The 11,858-nt window shown below is 39.6% G+C and overlaps 1 protein-coding gene across 9 annotated transcripts in view; it reads left to right on the forward strand.

Moving 5' to 3' along the window:
- Positions 1-5,597, forward strand: part of LOC140600607 (uncharacterized) — a 39,482-nt gene extending 33,885 nt beyond the window's left edge. For all 9 annotated transcript variants that reach the window (XM_072768896.1, XM_072768900.1, XM_072768881.1 and 6 more), the window contains one exon: positions 1,275-5,597. In XM_072768896.1, the coding sequence (XP_072624997.1) occupies positions 1,275-2,902 (1,628 nt within the window). In that variant the 3' untranslated portion in view covers positions 2,903-5,597. The remainder of the gene's footprint in view (positions 1-1,274) is intronic.
- The last annotated feature ends 6,261 nt before the right edge of the window (positions 5,598-11,858 follow it).

Raw genomic sequence — 11,858 nt, forward strand, 5'->3', positions numbered from 1 at the left:
GCCAGACCGGGATCACACCCTGAGCCGAAGGCAGGCACTCAACTGCTGAGCCACCCAGGCATCCCTCACTTCTTTACTTTTGCTTCTTTATTTTCTCCACGTGATAGCCAGATCTTTGGGTCTTATTTATTGTTATTTTTCAAAAGTAAGTAATAGAAGTCAATTTTTGTATCCTCTCACCCCCAAAATTCATGAACACAAAAACTTTAGAAACATCTGGATTTATAAAGACATCAGTCTCTAATAATTATCTGGGCGCAAAAGATAAGCCATCATATGGAAAGAACAGTCTTCTGAGTTGGAAGATAGAGGGAAAGATCTAAAGTATAATTCAGGAAAAATGCTATATACCATAGCAGGTCTTTGCCAATTTTCACAAGTACAGTCCACAATCCTAAAAATAGTATTTGTGTCACAATACTTGAGACCTTGTTAGTGTGATAACTGATACATAGGATGACATTCTTAAGGTAAAAATCAGGACATGTTCTCTCTCTCTTAAATGGCATCCTGTTACTATTAATAATATCCAGATTCCTTCCAGGATCCTTCTACATGTGAGCATTTATTGACTCCTGCCTAAATTTATGCTTACTTTTTTATGTAAAAATATTTTTGAAGTATAACATACACACACAAAAATATACAGATATAAGGATACAGCTCAGTTAATTTTTACAGTCAGAGTAGCAGAGTACTGTGCAGAGTGCCATTGTGTGAACATAAAACAATTTGTCCCTTCAACATTCGAGCTGTTATAAGTAATACTCCTATATATCCTTACATAAATGTCCTTTATATTTTTCTCCTTTTGAAAATGTTTATTTCTGAATAGTTTAGATTTAGAAACCTCAAAATTATACACAAATATTTTACACATTCTTTAGATTTCCCTAGGTGGTAATATTTTACCACATTTGCTTTATCACATTCTTTCCACCTGTTATTCCATTTACACATATACACATGTACATAGTGTTTTTCTGAACTCTTTATTCCTAAATACTTAGGTGTGTATTTCATAGAAACAATTTTTCATATACCCAAAATAGTTTTAAAAATCATCAAAATCAGAATATTGACATTGATACAGAACTATTACCCAATCTACAGAGCTTACTCAAATTTTACTGATTGTCTCATTAGTGTTTTTTATAGTAAATAGAAACAAATATTTTTCTAGACTTTTCCTTAGTATCCTGCTCATTCTGTAGCAGGTACACTGGCTTTCATTCGAAATACAAGGCTCACTAATTATTGCTCAAATGCTTTAGGTAAGAAACCATGTGGATCCAATGAATGTGCGGTGAATGCTTATGAACCCCTCATGACCATGTGTCAGAGAACTCATGCAGGAAAGAAATCCCATGAATGCTGTGATTGTAGGACAGCCTTTCCCAGCAAGTTAAAGGTAACTATTCATCAACAGACTCACACAGGAGAGAGACCATTTGGATGCAATCAATGTCAAAAACCCTTCATTACAAAGTCAGCACTCATCTGTCATCAGAAAACTCATCATAGAGAAGGGAAGTCCTATGAATGCAGTAAATGTGGGAAAGCTTTTCCTTGGAAGTCAAAACTCACTTTACATCAGAGAACTCATTCGGGAGAGAGACCTTTCAGATGTAGAGTATGTGATAAAGCCTTCATGGTTCAGACACATCTGACTGTACATCAGAGAACTCACACAGGAGAGAAACCATATGAATGCTCAGATTGTGAGAAAGCCTTCTCAAAAAAGGCCCAGCTCATAATCCATCAGCGAATTCATACAGGAGAGAGACCATATGGATGCAGTCAATGTCAAAAAGCATTCATTACAAAATCAGCACTCATCTATCATCAGAAAACTCGTCATAGAGAAGGGAAATCCTATGGATGCAGTAAATGTGGGAAAGCTTTTCCTTGGAAGTCAAAACTCACTTTACATCAGAGAACTCATTCGGGAGAGAGACCTTTCAGATGCAGAATATGTGATAAAGCCTTCATGATTCAGACACATCTCACTGTGCATCAGAGAACTCACACAGGAGAGAAACCATATGAATGCTCGGATTGTGAGAAAGCCTTCTCAAAAAAGGCTCAACTCATGATTCATCAGCGAATTCATACAGGAGAGAGACCATACGGATGCAGTCAGTGTCAACAAGCCTTCATCCAGAAGTCAGATCTCACTAATCATAAGAAAACTCAGCATGCAGTAGGGAAATCTCATGGATGCAGTGAATGTGGGAAGATTTTGTCCTCTAAGTCCACTCTCATTATACATCAGAGAACTCATACAGGTGAGAAGCCCTTCAAATGCAGTGTGTGTGACAAAGCTTTCACATCAAAGGCACATCTTATTGTCCATCAAAGAATTCATACAGGAGAGAAGCCCTATGAATGTTTGGACTGTGAGAAAGCCTTCTCCACTAAGGCACATCTTATGATTCATCAGAGAATTCACACAGGAGAGAGACCATATGGATGCAACGAATGCCAACAGGCTTTCATCCAGAAGTCAGGTCTCACTAACCATTTGCAAAATTGTCACGCAAGAGTGAAATCTCACGGATGCAGTGAATGTGGAAAGGTTTTGTCCTGTAAGTCAACTCTCATTATACACCAGAGAACCCATACAGGTGAGAAGCCTTTCAAATGTAGTATATGTGATAAAGCCTTCACAGCTAAATCCTATCTCACTGTACATCAGAGAATTCATACAGGAGAGAAACCATATGAGTGCTGTGATTGTAAGAAAGCATTTGCTACTTTGTCAACTCTCATTGGTCACCGGAGAACTCACACAGGAGAAAGGCCCTATGGATGCAATGAATGTCAAAAAGCCTTCTTTCGGAAGTCAGCTCTTCTTAATCATCAGCAAACTCAGCATAGAGGAAAATTCTCTGTGCAATGACTATAGAAATGTGAGAAATAGTTTTTGGTTAGTCCTATATGTTCAGAGAACTCATATAGAATAGAAATGCCATGAATGCTGTGATTATACTAGAACTTTATGGAACTTCTATAGGAAATGAATGTTGTAAGCCTTTCATCTGAAGACTCTTCCCAGTATACCACAAGGGATCTTACCAAAAGAGAGAAACAGAGATGCAGTGATTGTCAAAAATTTCATTTGAATTTCAGAGGCTATGTATTTAAGAGGCAACACTTGTGGATGTAGTGAAAGAGGGAAAACATTCTTTTCAAATCACATTTTTATACATTAGGGTGTTCATTTGGGGGAGGGACCTTGCAGATGCAGTGAGTGCAGAAAAGCCAAGAAAAATCACATCTTGTTGTACATAAAAATTTTAGGAATGTTGTGATGATGATAGCATTCTCTAGAAAGTAAAAACTCTTTTACCATCTTGTACAGGAGAAAGATCCTACAGATGCTATGAATATCGTATGGTCTTTCTAGTTAATGCATATCTTCCTTACATCAGCAAACTCATGTAGGAGGAAAACTCTATTCATGTATTAAAATGTAGTAAAAGCCTTCATCTGGATGTCAAAGCCACTAATTTTCTGCAAACTCATATAATAGATAAATCCTTTGGCCCCAAAATTCTTTGCATACCAAGAAAGAAATGTCATTAATTGCAGTGATTATCTAAAATGCTTTATTTACAAAAAATGCTTTGTTTACAATTCAGAGCTTTTTAAAATAATTTTGTATTTTATTGAACAGATCTAAATTTCACATTTTCTGAAATGTAAAGCAAAACCAGGACTTTAAGAATGTAGAATAGTAAGGAGGGTGAAGTCATATTCACACATTTAGTGAGTAGTAAACTAGAAAGTACATAAAACTTTGAGTTGGAATCAAAGGAAAACTTGTTCAGGACTGAAGGAAGGTACTTGGTTTCTTATTACAAAAATCTCCCATTGACTGAAGGCTACATAAATAAAAAAGTGTCAGTTTATGAGGAAGAAAGACCCTCTGAATTGCACAAAAGCCCATTAGGCAGGAAAATTGGCCAGGATAGAAAAATGTGGGCTGTGGGGGCAGGGTTATGGAGGGAGGCCAAGGCTCAGATCCAGGACCTGTAGGTAGGAGCTGGCTGAGAAGAAGTCTGGAAGTAGAAGTTAGTGCAGATCTTTCTAATTGCTCTCTAACTCATGTAGCAGAGAAATCCTATTCTCTGGGAACAATTTCCAGGTTCAGTTAAGTTATGAAATCCTTAAGGAATCATACTGTATATTATAGAAATACTGTGATTATGGTCACTAAAAATGCTTTCTATGGAGGATTGGATATCATTAAACATCATAAGCTCTACACAGCAATAAATGTGGCAAAAGCATCAATGATTGTGTTTTATCTTTGTATTTCTGGATTTGTTTCTTTACATCTGACTGTATCTTCAATTGTGACGCATGTTATATTTGATGGAATGTCATCATTTAGTTGTTACTACTTTTCTATGTTTGATGGCATTTTAGATTTGGGTAATTAGTTAAATTCAAAACTATGTATAGAAAAAAATATGTATAGAATGAAATTATTTTGTAAGGGCTTAACATAAGTGTTTTAGAAAGGATTCCAGAGAATATTCTACTATAAATATTAAATACTTTCACTGCAAATATGATGCCATTTGAATATATGAAAAAATAAGAATAAGTTGAATAGTGATAAGGGTATGTAGGGGTTATATTGTGGACTACACTATATAACATGGACTTTATGTATTTGACTTTATTACTTTTTGGAATTACATGAAGGAATATAATTTTTAGGGTTTAATAAATTCTCAACATAGACATAGAATATTAGGTAATAAAATTTCACGTAAACAGGAATGTTCTATTTCCTTATAAATCAGAATGTCGGGATCCCTGGGTGGCACAGCAGTTTGGCGCCTGCCTTTGGCCCAGGGCGCAATCCTGGAGACCCGGGATCGAATCCCGCATCGGGCTCCCAGTGCATGGAGCCTGCTTCTCCCTCTGCCTGTGTCTCTGCCTCTCTCTCTCTCTCTCTCTGTGACTATCATAAATAAATAAAAGTTAAAAAATAAATAAATAAATCAGAATGTCTTGTAATAGATAATTTGACTCAATAAGAATTCTAAAGAATTAGACTGCGTAAGTTTGCTCTCCTTATTTTTACTGTCTTTTGTAATGTTTCTGCCAAGTGTGATGATCCATCACTCCTTGAAACCTCCTTATTTCTTAAATATGCAAAAGTGATAAAAGGTTTACATGAAGTACTAAAAAATAAGCAACATATGAGATGAGAGGGGAGAAAAGACTTGAGTTCATGTGTGCAACCATGTATATTTATTGCAAGTGCTGTATAATGCAGGAACTTTGAATTTATTATGAAAACGTATCCTGGGAACTAGAAACATTTTCTCTGTTAGCATTTCCTAAAATGCCCAATATTTACCAATATAAAAAATAACATTTTATGGTGCCTGGGTAATCAGTCAGTTGAATGTCTGCTTTTGGCTCAGGTCATGATCCTGGGGCCCTGGGATTGAGCCCGAAATTGGGCTCCCTACTCAGTGGGGAGTCTACTTTTCCCTCTACCTCTCTCTCCCTCTGCCTCTCTCTCTCTCATGTGCTTGCTCTCTCAAATAAATAAAATCTTTTTTAAAAAATAACATTTCAGAAATTTGAATTCTTGAACATAGCTTGAATGGAAAGTGGTTCAGTTGCCTTGGAAAACAATTTGGCAGTTCCTCTAAAAACTTAAACATAGGATTATCATTGACCCTGGAATTCCACTCCCAGCTATATTTTCAACAAAATTGAAAGCAGGTACTTCAGTACTTGTACATGAAATGTTCACAGCAGCACTGTTCACAATAACCAAAAGGTGAAAATAATCCAAGTGTCTGTCAGTGAATGAATGGATAAACAAAATGTGGTGTGTGTGTGTGTGTACAAGTGAAGTGTCGTTAAATGTTATAAGCCTCAAAAAATGATAAGTGAAAGAAGCCAGACACAAAAGATCACATTTCATATTCCTGTTTATATGAAATGTGCAGAATAGGTAAATCTTTAGAGATAGAAGGCAAATTGGTGGCTACCAGGGCCTGAGAAGAGGACACAGAGACTGAGTAATGGTTATGGGTTTGTTTTTTTAGAATGATGAAAATATTTTGAAACTAGGTGGAGGTGATAATTGCATAATATTGTGAATGTAATAAATGTCACTGGATTGTATACTTTGAAATGCTAATTTTATATTATGTGAATTTTTACATCAATAAAAATATATTCAAAAAAGTATCATTGCAAGAACTCTGGCATTCAAAATACAGATAAAAATCAACATTTATTTATGAAAAAGATAACTGCTTAGCAAAACAGACATAAATACATCTTCAACTTAATAGATACTAGCTACCAAAGCTGGGCAGTGAATATCACATCTAATGATAAAATTTTAGAGATGTTCCCTAGTTGTCCAGCAGTGAGGTCTGCTGCAACTTTTCTCCAGAACATTCCTGGAGATCTTAACTAGCACAGTATGACAATAATAAAAATGAAAGAACTTAAAATTGGGAACCAAGGAAAAACGTGTCATTATTTGCAGATGATATAATTGCCTATGTGGAATGACAGGAAGATCCACAGACAACCATGTAGAATAGTAAGAGAATCATCTCTGGATACTTGATCAATATGCAGCTTCAGTTGAGTGCTAGGCAATGATCAGAACATTTTTGAAAAGTATTCACAATAAAAATTATAGAATTTGAAAGGTTTGTACCACTTTATTAAAAAATTTTCAAGATAACCAAAATAAAGGAAGAGGTAGATTGGTTATTAAATGTGAGGGCTTAATGTCACAAAGATAACCTTTACCTCAAATAAGTCTTTTAAGTTCTGAGATGCAGTCAAACACTGTTGAACATACAAGAACTGATGGATGGGGCACCTGGGTGGCTCAGTGGTTGAGCATCTGCCTTTGGCTCAGGGCGTGATCCTGGAGTCCTGGATCGAGTGCTGCATCAGGGAGCCTGCTTCTCCCTCTGTCTATGTCTCTGTCTTTCATGAATAAATAAATAAAATCTTTTAAAAACTGATGGAGTATAATTCCTATGAACTTCTCAAAGAAGTTCCTGAAATGTGAATTTTACCCACAAGAGATGAACAGGTAAACAAGAACTGAGATTAAGCATTGAATTCCTCTAAGCAGAGCTATAAGAGCTTTGGCAGATTGTGGGAATTTTAGTCTCAGAGCCTAAAATGCTAAAACAATGATCACATAGAAATTGTAAAACAAAAATTTGGGAGAGAATTGGGGAAAGAAGATAAAAATTTGTGTAAGAATCTTGCTCTCATCATTTTAGTTTAGGGAGGGAGGTAAATATCTAAACTGACTTATCAGTGGAAGAGCAAGTACACATAAAGTATAAAAAGAAACATCAAGAAAAACCTGCAGTTAGGGGGGATCCCTGGGTGGCTCAGCGGTTTAGCGCTTGTTGGCCCACGGCGCGATCCTGGAGTCCCCGGATTGAGCCCGGCGTCGGGCTCCCTGCATGGAGCCTGCTTCTCCCTCCTCCTGTGTCTCTGCCTCTCTCTCTCTGTCTATGTCTATCATGAATAAATAAATAAATCTTTAATTAAAAAAAAGAAAAATCTGCAGTTAATCCTGGGCAATGGAAGGAAAGGAAGTGGGACCGTGTGAATGGCATTATTACTCATAGCAGGGATTCAAGGATTAGGGTGGAAGCACCTTCAGAAATGCCAAGTGGAGGGCTGCCTGGGTGTCTCAGTCAGTTGGGTGTCTGCCTTCGGCTCAGGTCATGGTGCTGGGGTCCTGGGACCAAGCCCCATGTCCAGCATCCTACTCAGCATGATGTTTGCTCCTCCCTCTTCCTCTGCCCCTCCCCCTTCTCACTCACTCTCAATGAATACATTTTAAAATCTTAAAAAAAAAAAAAAAAAGGGGGGGGGATCCCTGGGTGGCGCAGCGGTTTAGCGCGCCTGCCTTTGGCCCAGGGCGCGATCCTGGAGACCCGGGATCGAATCCCACGTCGGGCTCCCGGTGCATGGAGCCTGCTTCTCCCTCTGCCTGTGTCTCTGCCTCTCTCTCTCTGTGTGTGTGACTATCATAAATAAATTAAAAAAAAAAAAAAGACAGAAGCTTTAAAAAAAAAAAAAAGGCAAGTGGAGTCACTTGTTTACTGTGCTACCTTGGCCCCTGGACAATTCAAGAAGACAAATTTGGAAATGGCCTGAGAGGGGTGTGGGACAGGCAGCAAGGGCCAGGGCTCCTGCAAGAAGGTTAGGATAGCATTTGTCTGGATAACTCAGACATCAACAAAGATCACACCCTTAACAATGAAACATCAAAACTTAGTGTCTACTGTGAATGTGACACATCTCAACACCATGACCCTTGAGTGGGAGCGGAACTTGGAGATTAAGATTCACTTTGCAGACCCCAGTAGGACCTTTCTCAGCACAGATCTGTGTGTCCTGTGCTCCCTTAGACACAGGGTTCACTGGGTCAACTCAGCAAAGTTTCCTACAGCTGCACCTGCTAATTAGTTTGTGTCTTAGTAACCCCCAGGAACTGCTGATGCTGACTTGTCTTGGGACTACCATTAACAGCACCACAGTCCCTTTGCAGAAGGTGTCAACACCTTGTGGGTGGCAGGGTAATTGCAGCCCATCGAGGGAGGTGAACTCAGGGAATCTTATGACATGTAACTGCTTTGGTTCTACTTAACATATATTTTGGTGGCCACAGACTTGCTGCCAGTTTCACTAGCAGTCCTGGTGAGTGTTTCATTATGACTCATAAAGTTTGTTGGAGGGGGGAGTGTTCAAAGGGAGAGGGCAGGTGCAGAACTGGACAGAACAGAGGTTTCCCCTTCGGGGTCTCAGTGCAGCTTTACCTCAGCTCTGGACTCCTTTCTGGGCTGATGGAGTAATTGGGGAGCATAACAGTGGAGACCCCACAGCAGGCAGGGGATGGTCATGGGTATGAAGCTGGATGGGGGCTGGCCATTGCTGAAGCCAAAGCCAGCCAGAGAGGAGACGATTGTAGTCCTCCCTTTATCCCCATAAGAGTGCAGACGAGGTGTTTCATTGGCTCAGACCACTGAGAACTGGACTCCGAGCAGTTGATAAGTTTGATGTCAAGATTTCAGGGTAAACGTTCAGACTCTAGTCGTGGCCCCTGTTCTCTACACATACATACAGAGACTCAAGCTACTCCATGATAGTCCTCACAGACAGATTTCAGGATTTGGAATGAAGCTGGAGAAATGGATGGTTGTGGGTCCTGCTGGGATTTGTGATAGTATATGCTTTTCTTCATCACTGAAAGGCACCATTTATTTTTTTATTTCATTAAAAAATTTATTCATGAGAGACACACAGAGAGAGAGGCAGAGACATAGGCAGAGGGAGAAGCAGGCACAGGGAGCCTGATGTGGGACTCAATCCCAGGACCTCAGGATCACGACCTTAGCCAAAGGCAGACACTCAAACTGAGCCACCCTTGTGCCCCCAAAAGGCACCAATTAAAAGCAATACTGAGTAAGAGTCCAGCCTTTGGGGCCAGAACAGATATTTTTAAATTCCTGACTCTGCCTCCTACAAACTGAGGGATTGGGAGCCCCTGACAGTGTGTCTCAGCTTCTTAACCTGTGAGCCAGAGGTAGGAACACTGTCACTCCTCACACTAAGTAGGGTGACTGAATGTTAAAGAGTGTGGCATTGCCTGCACACAGGAAATCTCTAGCAAGTAGTAGTCATTGCTCCCTCTACTTGATTCTCGAGCCAGTACTTTGCAGCAAGATAGACACACAACTGGCAGCTTGTCATCAAATTCATCCCATCTCAGTATGACTCCATACTGACCTCCCAATTTCATCTTGTGTTGTTGTTTTGGAGGTTTGGGGGATGGATCTGAATGACGTGTGTGTGTGTAGCACAGAGATAGTCTGAATCTAGACATGGATATCTAGACACCTGCTTTTACAGTGTTCCAGTAAATTAATCTTCTCCCAAATATTTACAAATAATGAAACAGTATGTATCTCAGGTCATCAGACCTTGCTCACCAATTACTGGGATTGAGGGACCTTGGCAAAGTTAAATTCTGTCTTATTTTCTATCCATGTAAAATAGGATAAGAATATTCTTTGACACTGAACATTCAGTGTAAATTTACCTGAGGGCCCTAAAGCCGGACATACAGAAGGTCATCACAAAACTGTACCTGTTGGTATTTTCTCTGAATGGACTGTGAGCCACTTGTTGGCAAGCGGGTTAGAAATATAGAAATTGGTAGCTCTTCTAATATCACTTTTCCTTGATTTGTATTTCTATCTTCCTATGCACTTTTCCTCTCATATCTCACTATGTTCCCCTTGATGTGAATAGGTTCTTCCTTTTTTTAAAAAAAGATTTTATTTATTCGAGAGAGAGAGGCAGAGGGAGAAGCAGGCTCCATGCAGGGAGCCCAACATGGGACTTGATCCCGGGTCCCCGGGATCACACCCTGAGCCAAAGGCGGTACCAAACTGCTGAGCCACCCAGGCTGCCCTAGGTTCTTCCAATTCCATTCTTCCTCATCGGTCATCTCTAAATCAGACCCAAGGATTATTTCCAGAGCTCTTGAAGCCAGGAGCTTTCTCAAACTTCACTGGCTCCAACTCGCAACTCTGACTGTGCCTAAGTCATGAGCAATGAACTTGTCCCTCACAGTTCCATTTATTTTAATTTTCATATTTATATTTGACTGATGTTGCCTTTAGGGCACATATATTAATTGAATTTTTCCCTTTCACTCCTACTTGCATTAAAATTTTTTTTTTTCATAAAGAAACCCCACAGGGACACCTGGGTGGCCCAGCGGTTGGGCATCTGCCTTCAGCTCAGGGCGTAATCCCGGGTCCAGGGATCAAGTCCCACATTGGGCTCCCTTCAGGGAGCCTGCTTCTCCCTCTGCCTGTTATCTTTGCCTCTCTCTGTGTGTCTCTCATGAATAAGTAAAATCTTTAGAAAAAAAAAAAAAAAGAAAGAAAAAGAAACCCCACAAAGCACAAGCACCTGGGAGAAAAAGTAAACCTAATGGCACATTTTGGGTTCTGTTGCAGGAACTTTTCGTTCATGGCAAAACAAAGTGGATGACAGGATCCTAGGACATGGATTGAAGGGGTCAATTCCCACATCTGCCACTAACTAGTTTTGTAACTTTAAGCAAGACATTTGTACTCTCTGGGTTTCATTGTTGTTATCTGCCAAATGAGAATAATAATTAGTTAATTGGGTTATTGGAGGTTGAATGAAATCACTTCATTTAAAACCCTGAGAGCACTGGCTGGTACAGTGTCAATACCCAGTGATTTTTTACTTATTCCTTATCATCCTTACTTTCCTGGTCTCACAAAGCATAGGTTATATCGCACATTTCATTTTGATCCTGGAGCAGGGCTGGGAGTTGCTGGGATGTGATATATCAGAAGCATGTGTCAACTTTCCAGAAGGAAACACTAATTCAACCAGATCCAATCTGACTCATGACTTGGCTGTGTTACTCTGTCTCATATTCTGGAGTCTCTGATCCCAGTAGTGTTCTCACTACTGGATGAGAGGAGGGCCGTGGTGTTGACTGAGGCTAGTGTGAGAGGGTTTTACAAGAGCTCAGCAATACTGTCTGTGATCCTCACAGCTCTTTATGGAGCCTGTGTTGTTACTCTACAGAAGTCTCCCTAGGACAGATGAGCCAGTGGGTCCTGTGACAGGGCTGGAAGAGAAATGTGAGAAGGGAGACACAATTAGATCACAAAATAAGGAGATACAGCTGATAGTCAAACAGATTTGCAGATAGATCTGACTAGTCCTAGACTCTAACCCAAATCTCTGAGCTCTATTCTTTAGGGTTCGATGCTTTC

Source organism: Canis lupus, chromosome 1 (assembly GCF_048164855.1).
Source record: "Canis lupus baileyi chromosome 1, mCanLup2.hap1, whole genome shotgun sequence".
Taxonomy (NCBI): Eukaryota; Metazoa; Chordata; class Mammalia; order Carnivora; family Canidae; genus Canis; species Canis lupus.